Source organism: Rhinoraja longicauda, chromosome 7 (assembly GCF_053455715.1).
Source record: "Rhinoraja longicauda isolate Sanriku21f chromosome 7, sRhiLon1.1, whole genome shotgun sequence".
In the NCBI taxonomy this organism is placed as follows: Eukaryota; Metazoa; Chordata; class Chondrichthyes; order Rajiformes; family Arhynchobatidae; genus Rhinoraja; species Rhinoraja longicauda.
The window spans coordinates 19399048-19416653 of record NC_135959.1 but is presented as its reverse complement, the minus strand read 5'-3'; the positions used below and the strand labels follow the sequence as shown (position 1 = coordinate 19416653).

At 43.4% G+C, this 17606-nt stretch overlaps 1 protein-coding gene across 1 annotated transcript in view; it reads left to right on the top strand.

The window, feature by feature from the left end:
- pcca (propionyl-CoA carboxylase subunit alpha) overlaps positions 1–17606 on the top strand; it is a 354157-nt gene that overhangs the window by 314393 nt on the left and 22158 nt on the right. Inside the window, exon 22 of the mRNA XM_078402214.1 lies at positions 3355–3495. Coding sequence (XP_078258340.1) covers positions 3355–3495 — 141 coding nt within the window. The remainder of the gene's footprint in view (positions 1–3354; positions 3496–17606) is intronic.

Here is a 17606-nt window from a genome sequence, read left to right as displayed (position 1 = left end):
GGTCCTTGATTCACCTACTCTGGGCAAGAGACTGTGTATCTACCCGATCTATTCCTCTCATGATTTTATACACCTCTATAAGATAATCTATCCTCCTGCGCTCCAATGAATAGAGTCCAAGATACTTAACTTCTCCCTATAGCCCAGACCCTCTAGTCCTGGTAAAAATACACAGCAACAATGATACACAGCAAAATGAAGCTACTGGAAGTTGCGAACACTGAAATCAGTACATTAGATTTGAAGAAATGCAACTTCAGCTGGAAAGACTATTTGGGTCCCTGGAAGATGGGAAGAGATGAGGACAAGTGTTGCATCACCTGCTGTTGCAAGGGAAAGTGATGTAAGCTGGGGCAGGTTGGTGGGAAAGGAAGAATGAACTGGGGAATCTCAAAGGGAATGGTTCCTGAACAATGATGAACAGGGTTGAGGGGGGGGGGGTTATGCTGGGTGGTGGATGTCTTTGGTGCTGGTGGAAACTGTTGAATGCGAAGGCTGATAGGATGGAAGGTGAGGACCAGGAAACTCTATCCTTATTTTTATCCCGGTGCAAAGGGTTGAAAGTAGAGCCACGAGAAATAGATGAGATAGGGTTATGGACTTAACAATGGTAGAGGGGTATCCATGATTCAGGGGCAACTGAATGCAAACTCTCAGTATCAGAGCAAATACGACAGAGACTGGGGAACTATGAGAACGGAATAGAGTCCTTATAGGAAGTAGAATGGAACAAGGACTAGTTAAGATAGTTGTGGGAGCAAGTAAGTTTGAAATGAATGTTGGAAGCTTGCTGCACTGCAGAGATGGAGACAGGAAGAGGTGCAAGAATGGAAGGGAAGAATCAGAGATTGACCTATGAAGGAGAGGGCAGGATGTTTGCAGCAAAAGTGATTAATTTGTTGAATTCTGCATGAGTGCAGGAGGCAAAGCAAATGCATCAATGATATACCGGAGAAATTCAGGGGAAGTGCTCCCAATTAACTGAATCAAGGACAGTTCTGCAAAAAGACAGGTGAGTGCCCAAAGCTGCACTTTTGATCTGGAAATGAATGGAGGTGAGGGAGAAGTTATTCAGTGTGAGAACAAGTTCAGCTAGAGTGCATTGGTGGCGGGAAACTGCTTGGGCCTTTGCTCTGGGAAGAGTTGGAAGGGCCTCAGACAATCCTGATGTGGGATGGAGGTGTAAAGGGATTATACATCCACGGTAAAAATGAGGCAATTGGAGGTATTACAGATATAAGTGAGAAGGGACTGGACCAGCAGAGTTGAGGTATGAAGAAATAAGTTTCGTGGGGCAAGGGGAAGCTAAAACAATGGGTCACCCAAGAATTTGTGGATTTTGGTGCAGGAGATGGAACATTGTGAGGCTGGAAGTTGTGGAGGTCTTGTGAGGAAATGAGGTCCATATCTGTTTGGATAACCTTAGCCTGATGCTCGATGGTGGGGTCATCAGGCATGTGAATTTACCGCGTTTCCGTGGATTTCCGCGTTTTTAAAATCCATTTTCCGCGCTTTTTGCATGATTTCCGCGTTTTTCATTTTGCCAAATAATCGGAGAAATCGGATCGAAAAAAAGAAAGGAAAAAAAAACGATGTATAGACCTGTAATGAACACTATGGTCGCTAGGGGGTTCCGCAAGAAATCCCCCGCGCCCTGGAAGTCTCCCCGATAATGTGGCTCCAAGGCTGGGCAAGGCAGCCAATCTCGACCTCATCGGGACTTCCATGGCCGATCGGTGGGTTGAATTTGCAACCTGCGGCCGGGACTCTGGAACTCCAGCCCAGCTGGACCCAGCACATCTATCACCATAGCCGACTTCCTTGGCCAGCTGGATAAACCAGCAAAGCTCTGGAACCAAGAGTGCTAGAACATCAGTGGTGGAACTGTCATGAGCAAATATTAAATTTAAGTGCAAGAAAAGCCAATTGCCACCTTTTTGGGCTGATTATCAATTAATGTGCGAATTTACTTCAAAATGTTATTAGTATACAGTGACATATTCACATTATTTTGTAATGTCTGTTTTTACTTTGAAATGCACTAAACGAGGGTTGAAACTGGTAATTTTGTGTGTACATTTTCAAAAATGTTCCAATTTTCTGACCCCCGTTGTAAGCGCAAGCGCTCGGCTCTTTTCCCCTTTTTTTCTACCTCACTCACATGCCTGGGTCATGATCCATGCGAGGTATGAGCAGGTGAGTGGGAGTTGCTAAGTGATTTCTGCAAGGGTTTTATTGATGCAGTGTAAAACGTCCAGTGTAAAACGTCTGGAACTCAGCTGTCCCTGCATTGTAGGAAAGACGGCAGAAAATTAGGAAACTCTTAAGAAATGTGAAACTAAGGCAGAAAAAAACGGAAACACGTAGCAGTTTGGTAACATCAATGGAGAGGGAAGAGGGTTAGTGCTAAAGGTCAAAGGTCCTTTATCAGAATGAGCAACCTTTGACTGAAATATTAATTAGTTTCTCACTCCATAGATGCTGCCTGACATGGTTGGTGTTTCCAGCATTGTCTGTTCTTAATACAACAGGTAAACTGTGCACAGTAAGTTCCAGAAATGGCAATATGGTTGTGACCAATGTAACTATTGCTGGTATGAGAGTCATACAGTCATACATTATGGAAATAAGGTAATTGGCCCAACTCGTCGATGCCAACCAAAATGCCCGTGTAAGCTAGTCCCATGGTATTGCACGATGCATTATTAGTGAGGAAGGATATTGGCTCCCAGCTCTTCACATCAGTATCACATGGGTAGCACAATGGCACAACAGTAGAGTTGTTTCCTTACAGCGCCAGAAACCTGGGTTCGATCCTGACCACAGGTACTGCCTGTACGGAGTTTGTACATTCTCCCTGTGACTGTGTGGGTTTTCTCCGGGTGCTCCAGTTTCCTCCCACAATCCAAAGACGTACAGGTTTGTAGGTTAATTGTCTTTAGTAAAACATTGTAAAATTGTCCCTAGTGTGTAGGATAGTGTTAGAGTACGGGATGATCACTGGTCTGCGCTGACTCAGTGGCCCGAAGGTCCTGTTTCTGCGCTGTATCTCTAAAATCTAAAGTAAAGGATGTTTTACACATTGTGCAAATGGCAGTGAGGTGCTCTCATTTGAAAGGCAGTTCTTGTGATAATGGAACTCCTCTTCATTGCTGCCCTAGGTTTTGTGCTTAACTTTCGAAAGGTGTCTTGCATCCAAATGAAGTTAGAGATAGCAAGCACAGTCAGTACACATTTAGTGTAACAGTAGGATAAAATCTGCACATTCAGAATGAAGTTCTCTCGGCAATAGGATGTCTCTAACTTTCTTCAATTGCATAACCTATTTGAAAACTTTGTGTTCCTTGTTTCTAGTACAAAGTCCAAGTGCTGACCCGGCTTGCAGCAGAGCTGAATAAGTACATGCCTGAGAAGGTGCTCGAGGACACCGGCAACAGTATAATGTCACCAATGCCTGGAACAATTGTCAGTATAGACGTTGCAGTTGGAGATGAGGTAAGTGGTATTGCCACATTTGCTGCAATGACTGTCTTTGTTATCAAGTCAAGTCAATTTTATTTGTATAGCACATTTAAAAACAACCCACGTTGACCAAAGTGCTGTACATCTGATTAGGCACTAAGGAAAAAAATGAAACATACAGTAGCACGCAAACAGTTCACAGCGCCTCCTCAATGAGCCTCAAACGCTAGGGAGTAGAAATAGGTTTTGAGCCTGGACTTAAAGGAGTCGATGGAGGGGGCAGTTCTGATGGGGAGAGGGATGCTGTTCCACAGTCTAGGAGCTGCAACCGCAAAAGCGCGATCACCCCTGAGCTTAAGCCTAGACCGCGGGATAGTGAGTAGCCCCAAGTCGGCCGACCTGAGGGACCTGGAGTTAGAGAGGGGGGTTAGAAGATTTTTGATGTAGGGGGGGGAATGTCCATTTAGGGCTTTATACGTGAATAAGAGGAGCTTGAAGTTGATTCTGTACCGTACAGGGAGCCAGTGGAGAGAGGCCAGAATCGGGGTGATGTGGTCCCTTTTACGGGTACCCGTCAGGAGTTTCGCTGCGGCGTTTTGGACCAGTTGCAGGCGGGACAGGGAAGATTGGCTGATCCCAGTGTATAGGGAGTTGCAGTAGTCTAGGCGGGAGGAAATGAAAGCGTGAATGATTTTTTCTGTGTCGTCGAATTGGAGGAAAGGTTTGATTTTAGCTATGGTTCGAAGTTGGAAGAAGCTGGCTTTTACCACAGTGTTGACTTGCTTATCAAATTTTAATGCAGAGTCAAATATCATGCCGAAGTTTTTGACATGCGGTTTGACTAGGCAGGATAGACTTCCAAGACTGCCTGTTATCGATTTGATGGAGTCGGGGGGGGCCGAATAGGATGACCTCAGACTTGCTCTCATTTAATTGGAGGAAGTTCTGTGCCATCCAACATTTTATGTCCTCAAGGCAGTGTAAGAGGCTGTTTAAATTTGACTGGTTGTTGGGTTTCAGGGGGAGGTAAAGCTGAGTGTCATCGGCATAGCAGTGGAAAGAAATGCCGTGCCTTTGAATGATTTGGCCAAGGGGGAGCATGTATAGAGAGAAGAGAATGGGGCCTAGGATGGAGCCTTGTGGAACTCCGCAGGAGAGGCTAGCTGGAGCAGAAGAATAACTGCCTATGTTGATGGCGAAACTCCTATCTTTGAGGTACGAAGCAAACCAGCTCAGGGCAGTGCCATCAATGCCAACCGCGTACTGGAGACGGTCAATAAGGATGGTGTGGTCCACTGTATCGAACGCTGCGCTGAACAACATAGAGCCAAGCTATTTATCTTTACACAATTTCTGAGTTCTGATATTGTATGAATTTATATTTGGCATGAAGTAATCTTTGATTCCCGATTTTTGATGCTTTCAATCACTTGGCTGGTTTGCAATTAAAAACTGCATCACCCATGCTATTCATGTCAATGTACAAACAGTCTACTTAGACAGCATACTCCAGTAAATAATCTGCAGATATTTAAACAGCGTAATCAACCGAACAGTTGAAATGAGTCTTGGCTTAAATGGTGCTGTAGATTTGCAGTGGAATCCTGCAGAGCTTGATGCAAAGAGCCAATGTGTGGATGGTGTTGGGAAACTCCACGGTAGGACAGCCTGCTCTGAAATTTATGTTGGAGTAAATAGGCAGCTATAACAAGTTGTGAAGAATCCAAACACAAGATGGTCTTTATTGCACAGGGTTTGGAATTTTGAAATAGGAAGGGTTTGTTCCAGTTTCACAGGGTGTAGGGTGAGGTCACACCGAGAATTTTGTGCAGAGTTTTGTTCCCCTTACCTAAAAAATAAAGATAGCGTACCACTGGAGGCAGTCCAAAGGAAATTCACTAGGCTAATTCCTAGAATGAGAGGCCTATCAAGAGAGACTGGAAATTTTCAATTTTTATTCCTTGGTGTTTAGAAGAATTAGAGGTGAATTTATTGGAACGTATCAGATACTAAGGGGGGGCTTGACAGGATACTTGTTGAGATGCTTCATATGTGGGATAATCTTGAACATAGGCACATAGTTACAAGGCAAGGGCCTGATCTTTTAAAATAGTGGTGCATAGAAAAAAAAAATTGTGCAAGGTGATGAATCTCTGGAATTTTCTGGACCATACAGTTGTGAAGGCTGGATCATCAGAAACAATTAAAGTGGAGGAACTGGCACAAAAAAAGTTGGGGTCAGCAGAGATCAGCCACAATTATACTGAAGAGCAGGGCAGGCTTAGGGGCAAAATGGCCTGCTCCTGCTCCTGGTTTCTTGTGTTCTTGTGAGTTCTGGAACAACAAGATGTCAACAAGATGAATTTATCTCCTATAGGCTGACAGAAAGGATAAATTGAACAAAGTGGAGAAGTTCATTAAAACGTACAAGCAGTGATGAGTGTAATTTAAACAAGGTAGCATAGAAATTGAACTAATTTCCAGCAGAATATTGCAAATGCGCCTTCATCAATATTCTGTGCTGGAGGTGAAAATCACATGCACAGTGCTGCTAATTTGCCTCTTGCTGTCTAAAGGCTTTCTGATTTAATTGAGCACTTTTATCCTGTACAATGAATTCTTATTCAATGCTGCTGCCATAGGACATGAACTGTATTGTGCACCTAGTGAGCAAGTAAGGCTGGTCTGATAGAGAGACAGTGAGAGAGAGAGAGAGATGTTGAAACACCAAGCTGCAGTCTGAGGGTGTCTCACTAATAGGCTTGGCTGAAAGATGAGCGCATAACCACCATTTTTAAGCACACCAAGGGTTGCGATAACAACCCTTTTTCGGCAGTAAACCTTTGGGGTATGCTGTCGGTTAATGTTGCCACTTGGCAAGATCAGAGCTGCAGGTATAGTGAGAGCTTCCTGTCGCATTCCCACCGTCCTCCTTTTGAAAGATGGTGAGCTGATTTGACAGGAAAATCAGCTCAACCATGGGCCTGCAAAGAAAAACAGAGTTAACTGTTAGGTAGAGCACCAGGCTACTCCCCTGCTCTTTTTCAAAATTGTGCTATGGGATCTTTTTCTATGGTCTTACACAACACAAAATCTGCTGCAATTCTGGTTTTAGTGTGTTGCCTGAATGGCTACGGTCAAATTAACACAATGAAGATACCTGCGAGAGTACGGATACGACCCTGGTTTCACATTCCTACTTCTGGTGCTACTGCACTATTGCCCGACTTAAGATATTCTCTCAGATCAAGGTTGAACCACAACCCTTTTGACCCAGAGTCGAGAGAGTGGCCCCTGAGCCACAGCCGACACTCAGTGCTCTACCTAATTTTTTTAGAGAACTTCAGTACTTTAATCAGTGCCCATCTGTTGCTGTGCGAATCTGTCTGTTCCAGGTATCTTCATTGTGTTAATTTGACCTTGTCCACCCAGCCAACACACTGAAACCAGAATCGCAGCACATTTTGTATTGTGCAAGACTGTAATCCTTCAAAAAAACTCTGGGTTTAAGAAATGAGGTTCACTACCATACTGATTGTATTAAAACACAGGCATGACTTAGGACATGAAATCAGAAATAAGTACTTCGCACCTGGTACCTAACTTTCTATCCTACATTTTATATCCTTGGCTTGGTATTCATCCCCAGCCAAACATCTGTATGGTGTGCAATTATTTCATTCGCTGGCACTCAGCTATGACATATTGCATAAAATTGCATATATTGCATAATATTTTGAAAACACAGCTAGCTGATTTTTACTCGGACCGCTGGTAAAAATAGGGCCATAGTTACCAGAGGAAGTCACATTTTATTGATCAAGTGGAAATTAGCAATATTTTAAGCAGCTAAACAATTTCTAAGCAATCATAGTGTTGCGGTTGAAACTTAGGCTTTGGGTTGGGAGATGGTTTAAACGACGCAGTGCTCTCAATGATCATCATCTATGCATGAGCATTAATGGAAGAACACGATTGAAAAATTGTTTTGGCAAGGGTGACGCTGTCTGCGCACCATCCAATAAACCTCTGTTTTAAAAGAATGGTGAAACATGCAGTCTGCCTTTGTGCAAAGAGTGGGGAGAAGAAGAGCACAAAATGTGCAAACCAAGCTTCTCTGCTCCTGGAGGAACAGGCTGAGAGTGAGGCCAGGTTGGTAATGGATGTACTCTCTTTCTTCCTGCAGCTGCTTATTCTTCCTGGAAGCTTTGAGCAGTGAACATAATCTGTGCCATGGTGACCCGTGCGTATTGTCAGTGTTAATTGTGCAGCCTTAATTACCAAAGGCATTGGCAACGTTGAAAAGGATTTAGTTAATTCCTTCCTTTTTAGCGTCAACCTCTTGAATTGAGATTTTGAGTCTTGAGTCCGTGCCAGCTATCTGTGCATAGTAACAAGGGCCTCTGATTGCACGGTGGACTTGGCAGCCAGAGAAGCTGTTGCACACCATACAGATGTTTGGCTGGGGATGAATAGAGAGCCTATGCTCTATTGTCAATAATCTATCTTCCTGTATCCTATGAATGTCTATAGGGTTTTGGCATATGGTTGGGGGAACCCTTCCCATTTGGTTCAGCACCACCGTGTGGCATAGCTAACATTGTAAAATAGCCCAGACGTCATATAGTGTACAGAAGACAGGGAGGTATAGCATCAGTAAACCAATCCACTTTAAAAGGTTGCAATGGATGTAGAACTGTCGTGTGTTACAACTGCATCTGGTATGCAGTAACAGGATGAGGCCATTCAGCCCTTTGATCCTAGAATTGCAGATGGTTTACAACACCTTGGCCTATCATAATAGCTCCTCCACCTTATTCCATCTTCCAGCACTCAGTTCGTGGCCCTGTAAGTGGAAACAACCACACGACTACCCAGATCATCAACTGCCCATTTATACTGATTACATTTCATTCCCCCACATTCCCATCAACCCTCGCAGACTCTTCTCCTCACCTTCATGCTCAGGCAATTTACGGCAGCCAATTCATCTAACTACAGGCATATCTTTGAGAAGACTGTGATGTGTGGGGAATATGCAAACTGTATTCAGACAGCACCAGAACTCAGGGTCAAGCCTGAGTTGCTGGGAGTGGGAGGCAAGCGGCTCTACTGGCTGTCCCACTCTACCACCCTTCTGGCTCTTCAAGTACGCATCCCAGTACTTTACACAAATTACCAGGGTTTCTGCCTCTACCATGCTTTTTGAAAGTAAGTCCCAAACCTCAACCATCCTCTGGATGAAAAAATATTTCCTTCATTCCATTCACGTCTTTGTTTAAATCTGTATTCCCTGTTTTGGGCTTCTGTAACTGTTTTAGTCAAAGGTATTTAGAGATGTGGGAAAAAATGTGGTCTTTGGATTAAGCATTGCATTAGGCTACAAGTCATTCTTGACTTTATTGAATGTTAGAAAAGGACAGAGTGGCCAAATGGCCTCCTTGTCCTTTGCAAACCAAAAGGCACAAAAACTTCAAATACAAGATCTTGCATGGAGGAAAATGGAAATAAAACAGAAAATGTTCAAAAGACTCAGGAGATCAGGCAATATCTGCAGAGAAAGAAATAGAGTTAATGCATAAGGCCTATGACCCGGAAACCTGACTGGCAAATGATAATGAGTTTAATTAGTAACTCGTAGGTAAATACAATAAATCCTCATTTTAACAAACAGATCTTTATAACGGATTTTGATTATAGCTGCCGACGCCACCGTCACCTCACACCACCTCCATGGCCGCTTCCAGGCCCAGCTCTTGACGCCACCCCAGCTTGCGCCACATCCCACCTGCAGCCCTGGCAGCCCAAGCCACCCCTGGATCACACCGCATCCCCATCCGCTTCCAGGCCCAGCTGCCGATGCCATCCCCGGGCTCGCAGTATCTGTGGAGAGAGAAACAGAGTTAATGCATTGAGTCGATGACCCTTAAACTAGACTGGTAAATGATGATGAGTTTAATGAGTAATTACAGAAAATCCTAGTGTTAATAGACATCTTTAAAACAGATTAGGGTTATAGCTGATGGACCAACCGATGGCTGCCAAAGCAAACCCCCACCCGCATCACCTCCCTGTTCGCTTCCAGGCTGGGCTGCTAACGCCAGCCCACATCACCTCCCTGGCCACTCCCAGGCCAGACCTACTGCTGCCAGCACCGGCCCACATAGCTTCCTTGGCCGCTTCCAGGCCCCCGCCTACCACTGATCCTTACCTGCACTCTGCTCACCCACAGTTATCAACACCGTAACCTTCTTGGTCTGTGTAATGTGTATTTAATTCTAAGGCGAGTCCTGTTGCAAAATCCGCTGTGCTCCCCTCATTGACTAGGTCAAGTTCAAGACATCTTCAAAAGACTTATCCATCTTAATGCTCTTCAAGAGACCCAACACCACCTTCTTGATCTCAAAATACCCTTGCATATTAGTATACCCCACACTGATCTCACTTTTCCCCTTGTCCTTCTCCTTGGTGAATACCGATGCAAAGTACTAATTTATGATACCATACGAGAGAATTTTATTTATCCCAGGAAGGAAATTAATCTGCCAAGTCATAAAAACACAAAATACATGAAACATGAAATTAAAGTGACAAGTGGAAAGGATTGGGGATGTGCAAAGATTTGTGGAGGGGGCGGGGAGGGACGTCAGTCTACCACATGACAGAAGGGGGAGGAGTTGTACAGTTTGATAGTCACAGGGAAAAAGAATCTCCTGTGGCATCTTGGTGAAACCAGTCTGTTGTTGGAGGTACTCCTCAGGTTGACTGGTGTGTCATGGAGGGGGTGAGCTGTATTGTCCAAGATCCTCCACAGTTTGAGGTGTATCCTCCCCTTCGAGACCACCTCCCATGGATCCAACTCCGCCGCCAGGACGGAGCCAGCCTTCCTGATGAGTTTGTTAATCCTGTAGGCGTCCGCGGTCTTTGCTGCTGCCCCAGCAGACGACAGCAAAGAAGATGGCACTGGCTACCACCGATTGGTAGAACATCTGCAGCATCTTGCTGCAGACTTTGAAGGAGTGGAGCAATCTCAACACGAACAGCTGGCTCTGCCCCTTCTTGTACAGGGCCTCAGCATTCCTGGACCAGTCCAGTTTACTGTCCCGGTACACTCCAAGGTATTTGTTCTCATTGGCAAACTGCACATCCACATCGTCGATAGAGATGGGGGACAGGGGTGTTCCTCTCCTCCTGATGTTTACCACTAACTCCTTAGTCTTGTCGTCGTTGAGCTGCAGGTAATTAAGCCCACACCACTCAACAGTTGTTGACTACACCTCTTTATTCAACTTCAGTCCCTCACTGATGCAGCCCACAATTGCAGAGTCATCTGAAAACTTTACTAGTGTATCGCCCACAACCTCTGACTCTGACCATAAAATCCCTCCTTATTCTTGAGTTGCGTTATCCTCTACCTAGTTACTTTCTTGTTTTAAATGTATGTATAAAGTGTCATGGAATTTTCTTTAATCTGACTTGCTGTTGACATTTTATTGCTCCTTGTGACACTCCTAATTCAATGTTTGAGTTTTAGGAAATGTGACCAATGATTTGGTCAAAGCTTTACGTGCATCTTATTGAAACTGAGAAAGGCAGATGTTTAAGGAGCAATTTCCAAAATCTTGGGCTTGGGCAGCTGAAGGCATGACTGACATGAGTGGATAGACTAAAATCAATGATATGTAAGAGACTAGAATTGTAAGAGTGCACAGATTTTAGAGAAGAATACAATGATAGGGGAAGGCCATGGAAAGGGTTAAATCTGCCTGAGCTCATTAGTGTACTTGGAGGTGCATTGAAGAATTTCCATTTTGTTACAATACACAGCATGTCACATGTAACAGAGTCAATCAGTCATCTTACATTTAAATCATTGGTATCGTTAATTGAAAATTGTACGAAACAGGTCAAGAGTTCAGGCTTCAGTGGAGGATCCAAAACGAAGTTTGACTGCATTTGTTGGTCATGGAGCAGAAAGATAAGGCGGGATACTGAGCGATTACAGAGAATGTACACTGTAGCACAACCACATAACTATCCAGTGCATGTGTGCACACATGTTGGTTTGTGCGCACACACAGGTATTGTATGTAATTGTGTGTGTGTTTATTACCCTCAGTAATGTTAAAATGCTTCTTATGTTTCAGCCCTTGTTTCATGACTTTGTGGCAGCAGGGACTAGTCTGGGCACTATATTGACTTTCCCCTCTATCGCCTCCGCTGATTTTTAGGTCTGAATCAGTATCTTTAATTAACTTCACTCTGGATGTATTCTATCTATATATATATGGAATGAACTAGATTACAAAATGCTGAAATTACATCGAAGGTAGTGTTGAGGTTTATGGTAAACAGGGGGGTGAAGTTGGAAGAGGTTGGGGAAGAATGCCAAGCAGCCAGAAGTTTGCCTGCTGTTATACAACATGTCTGGTACACAGACTTGCATTGCTTCTCATGACCTCAATGTTTTGCACTGTTTGAAGTATAATCAGTGTTGTATGAAGAATGTTTTATGAAACTTGGTGTACATCCACATGTACAGCAAGATCCCAGAAAAGAGCATTGACCAAATTATAGTTTTAGTGATGTTAATTAGGGATAAAAATTAATCAGGACAATATTTTAAAAAGGAATCTATTATCCTACTTCAGAGAGGAAACAAGGCTTTGGTTAATGACTCGTCCGCAAGACAATAAAGACGACTAAGTTCTGTGCTGGTGCAGCAGCTTGGATTATTAGCTCGAGCCACTGGAGTGAGACTTGAAGCCACGATGCTCAGGCTCAGAATAATATTTCTCAGTCAGCTACAACTAGTGCACACTGGAAGTTTGAGTTATCAGCCCTCTGGGATTGCCCTGGAACCAAAGGAATTGAAGACCAATTTCAGAGGCACTAATGCGAGCAATACACAGGAAAAAATTACTGGAAACAAGCAGTTGTTTCTTTGAACATTGACTTGTCTGAGTTGTAAAAGGAATTGGACATGACGCTGACTATTTAACTGACAGCCAACATTCACTGAATTAGACAATGAATAGTTTGGTGCCTTCTGATTGGTGAACAAAGGCAGCTGGACATGTTTGGCAGACGGTGGCAGGCATTTGGAATGGGCGGGAGGAGATGGGGAAAAGTTAGTTAATCATTTGATAACACTTGATAACAGAAAATGTGTGTGGCCAAAGCTGGCAACTTCAGTAGAACTGAAAATCAGATGGGTCTGTATCGATAAAATTCTGCTGCTTTTGGTTTTTCCTACCTTGTAAATGTTCCCCTCTCTTGTAAATATTTTCCAGTGTCGGTGACAATTGTTCAGCATGACCATTACTTTGGAGTTGAAATTCAAATGTTTAATAGGAAATGGCATGTTTTATCAATATGATCTCAACATTTTTAGGGTACAAATTTTAGAGATCAATTGTTTCTGTCTACTACTGGTTCTCTGATAGCTCATGCCCCTTCTCTCTACTTGTTCTCCTCTTGCACCATCGCTTTTCAGTTCTCTGCACTCCTTCGGTTCCAGTCTCTTGCATATCCTTCGTTTAAATCACTCCATCGTGGGCAGCTATGTCTTTAGGCTGGGCTCTGGAGTTCCCTACCAAAACCTTCCCGTTACTCTGCCTCTCTGAAACCCTCAAAAACTATCTGCTTTGCATTGTCTTGTGTAGCTCGGTATCAAAATTTGTTTGATGCTCAATTCTGATAGGATGTTTTACTTTATTAAAAGCACAACGTAAATGCAATTTGTTGATTCTCCGCATCAAAGACTTTGAGGAAGTAGTGGTTTAAAAGAGTTTGAAAATGGTTGACTGAATTATTGTATTATTGAACAATAAAGGTAGTCGGTGAAGAATAACACAGGAGAATCGCTTGCAGAATTAGTTTATTTTGTTGTCACATGTACTGAGGTATAGTGAAAAGCACAACCCACTGGGGTAAAATTGCTAAAGGGAAGGAAAAGAGGTTGGTTAAAAAAAACATATAATAAAGAAATCCTCTAAACACAGACAAGTTAAAGTAAGTAAACCCTACTGATGAAAATCAAAATCCTAGCTCTCACTTTTTTCCCCCCACATTGGTATTTTCACAAACGCAAGATAAAGTTACAGGACAATAATTTAAACTGGAACAGCTGAAAATCGGCAGGGGAACAATTCGGCTTTGGGTTTCGTATTACCCACAGGCATATTAAACATCATTACATTTCTGGGCATGGCTGTAGCGAACTGACGTTTTCGAATGAAATAATTTTGGTACGCACCCCATGTTGGTGTTGAACAGCACGAGAACAGAAGGTGACATCGCAATTGGACCTACATGATCCTCTTAATGCCTTCTGTCAGTTTTGGCAGCTAAATACAGGGTGACACTGAACAAAGAGAAGAGGTGGCATTAACAAGCATTTCTCCAAAGAACTTTATGCTGCTTAAAAACCTGCTGGAAGTTGCCTCCCTACTTCATTGATATAATTTGTGTTTGGAAGAGACACAATCGGCATTTCAAGCTATCAAAGTTGTTCTGTGGTGCTTTTGGTACTGCTCTGTACAACAGATGCTCTGCTTTAATTGGACTGTGCAGATTTGACCCTGCCAGTGGGTTTTAGCTGTGAGATTCATATTTATTGCTGCATTTTATTAGGCATGCATATTATGAGCATGCATGCTAAAGTATTTTGTGGTTGGCATTTTCTAATGTCATGTGGGTTTAAAAAACCTGTGCTTCTTTGGTAATGTTCCAGAAGCAGGTAAACCCTAAATGCCATCAATCAGGAGGCTTTTTTTTTCAATCCAGATACACAAATGACTGATGAACCTGTCTTTTGTATGAATGTTCAGCTCTGCAGAAAGCCATATGTCACTGGCACCATTTCCAGAGCAATTCTTTCCTTGCTGGAAGCATGTCAAGATTTACAAAAAAAAACGAAGGCTCTTGTTTTCTATTATATTTTCCACTTGGTTGAAACAAAATCGATGCTGGAAAAGAATGGTGAAAAAATATCAGTAACTGGCCCGCACAATATTGAATGGCATTAGAACCTGCTTTTGGGGTTGAAGCTTTGTGAGGAGTTGTGGTGTTGGGAGGGGGGGGGGGGAGGGGGGAGGGGGGAGAGTGGTGGCTGGGTGCAGGAAATTCTAATGTGCTTTTCCATCTGTTCAAAACAGATCTCAGCCCATGATAGTGCACACTCCCTCATGAGGGAAAAGCACAGCTGTTACTGTATGCCACATCTAGTAAATGTATTATCCTCATCTCATATCTCCAAAGGAGCAGAACCAAAATTATGCTGCCCTGTGCTCCGCCCAATCAGGCTGCCATCTTTAACTCAGACCTGTTTCAGCACAATGATTTTAGTAATATCATCGCCTAAAATAGCCACACTTAGTGTTTGTTTCTAAAATTAATTTACAAGGTTGACCAAAATACCTTTGATTGTTATGCTCCAAACACATGTATGTGTCTGCATATTGTAGAGGTTGCAGCCCAGTGTGGTTAAATAGCAAGTTGAGAACATTGTTTCCTTGTTTTGTGTCCAATGCATCTACCAATAGTATTTTCCCTTGGCACCTAGTGCCATCTGTGGTTGTGTTTGTGGCAGTAGTTGAAGAACTTTTGGTAAAGGCTCCATGGTAAAGAAACCTTACTAAGTAGACTTCAGCATCATCTTGGTCTCTCTCATGGCCATTCAGCAGTTACTCCATGCAATGGGTGCGCACAGGCAAGAGCTAAAATAGGTTTATCCGCCTATCATTCTGCATGCAAAGTTTTAAGAAGACAGTCCCAGGAGAGGATCACTGTGGCAATAAATAGGCTTTGATAGATCTCCCTATCATTTATAACTTTGTTTAATTGCACGGGGAAGAGATGCCAGTGAAGCTGGAAAGTTGGCAGCTTATATCCATTATAGTAATGTTGCGGGCCAGTAGCAAGCAGCTGGCCGTCTTTCCAATCACTCACAATTAATCATCAGTCGGAGATGTGTGAGAGAGCTTTGTGACATGCAAAATCTGGGCAACACCACGGTCTGTAAAGTGAGTGGCCCCGGATTCTCCCCCTCCCCCCCCCCCCCCCCACCCCTTTCCTTCCACTGCTCCTCGTAGTTCCAAGCAGACTGCGGCCTAATGAGTTGCCAGTTTGATAATCTGATGTGAATGCGAACTCTGACCACATGTCAAAAAGAAGAGGGCTGAGTAAGCTGTATGAAAGATATGCATTTCTAATCAGCAACCCTTTACAACAATTAGAGGCAGAAAAGAAACTCATCAGCAGTGATTGGGTTCATCAGAAAGACTTCGAGGGCTTGTGACCATTTTGCAAGCAGAATGTTGAAGAGGCCTTGTCATTATCATCAAGCCTTCAACCGAATTATGAAATTGTTTTGAGATCTGTCCTTCATAGGAAGCACTGTTAATTTGCTAGTTGAGCTTTGTGTTAATGGTTTTCATTTATGAAAGGAATTGATCAGGTTCACCGAAACGAGATCCTCTGATGTCCTGACATCAAACAAGTTATTGCTTATATTTTTCTCATTTCTGTGCAGCAGGAACAATGTCAAACTCTTTCACACAGGGTTCAGGTAGTGCAGCAGTGCCAGTATGGAGCATTTGGGCCAAATGGTACGTTTCTCAGTTATGCCTTCTGTGATGGATTTAACCAGTGTTTCTTGGGCAGAAATTTTCAGTTGGAAAAACTGGCAGCCACTAAGAAATGTTTGGAGACCGACAGAAGGTGGGGAGGTTTCCAAACCCTTGGGAAGCCTTTCACTTCAGTCCAGTTCCTTGAGTGGCCAAGGGCTGGTTTGGCCCAGGCCAACAGATGGAGTATCTACTGCAGTGTTGTCAGAGAAGGTTGGGGAAGATGAGTGGTGAAAACATAGACCATTTCCTGCTGATTCAGCCTACATTGCCTTCTCATCTGGGAAGTCCAGAAGGAGCACTGCAGCAGATGTGAAAAGGCCAAGCAGCCCTGTCTCACACCAAAGAAGCAGGATGAAAAGAACAAAACCCTGGCTCTCTGAACACCACTGGGGATACATCAATGCTCTGCCACTTCCTCACCATCTGACCATTTAACCTCTTGCCCACTATTGGAGGCACCCTGCCACAAACAAATGCATCATGGTGCATAGTGAGGGGCTAAATGTGTAGTGTTCCATGTTTAGTCATCCGCAGGTCATGTTTTAGACAGCAAAATAAAAGGTAAAATCTGAAAGTTGTGAATCAGTGGATGAGTGTTGTGAGGCGATATTATGAACCACGTAAAGCGGGAGAGACGGGAGCAAGAGTGCTGAATGGGGCTGCCACCCTCCCCTGTTAAACTTTATGCGGGTTGGATCATACAACTGCCGCGGGCTATGCCTGGGTAACAACGCAGGAGACAGAGCCCGACGTATAGTAGTTGACAACCTGCTGAAAAGCTGTGACATTTTATGTTTACAAGAAACGTTTTTATCGAAACAGGACTTGGGAAAATTGAACTCTTTTAATGATGATTTCCACGGGGCTGGTGAGTCCACTACTGACCTATCTATGGGAATAGTGAGAGGAAGGATAGCAGGGGGAGTGGCCATCCTTTGGCAGAAAAGGATGGACTCTGCTATTAATGTCATTAGGCTACAAGTTGACTGGTGTATCGCTATACAGATAAAAATGAATAACAAAGAGGTTACTATCCTCAATGTATACACACCGTATGAGTCACAACAAAATGAAGACGAATACCTGATTAGATTAGCTTTTATAAATTCTTTTATTTCTGATAATCATTCCACAAGTATCTATGTAGTGGGTGACATGAATGCTGACCTTTCAGACAAAAGTTCCTTGTTTGCAAAGCATATGCTGCAGTTTTGTGTCGATAACACTCTTATATTATCCAGCCAAAAGCTCCTACCTGCAGATAGTTATTCTTACATAAGTGAGGCCTGGCACTCTACGTCATGGCTTGACCACTGCATTAGCACTGCTGATGCTCATGATATTTTAAGATCTATGGAGATTGTGTATGAGGCATCTATGTCTGATCATGTTCCTTTTGTTATGGCACTCGATTGGGGCAGTCTCCCGGAGATGTCTCAGGAGGTTAATAGTGCCTGTAAGGCTAAACTGGATTGGTCTAAGCTCTCAGATGAGGATGTGATGTTATACTAT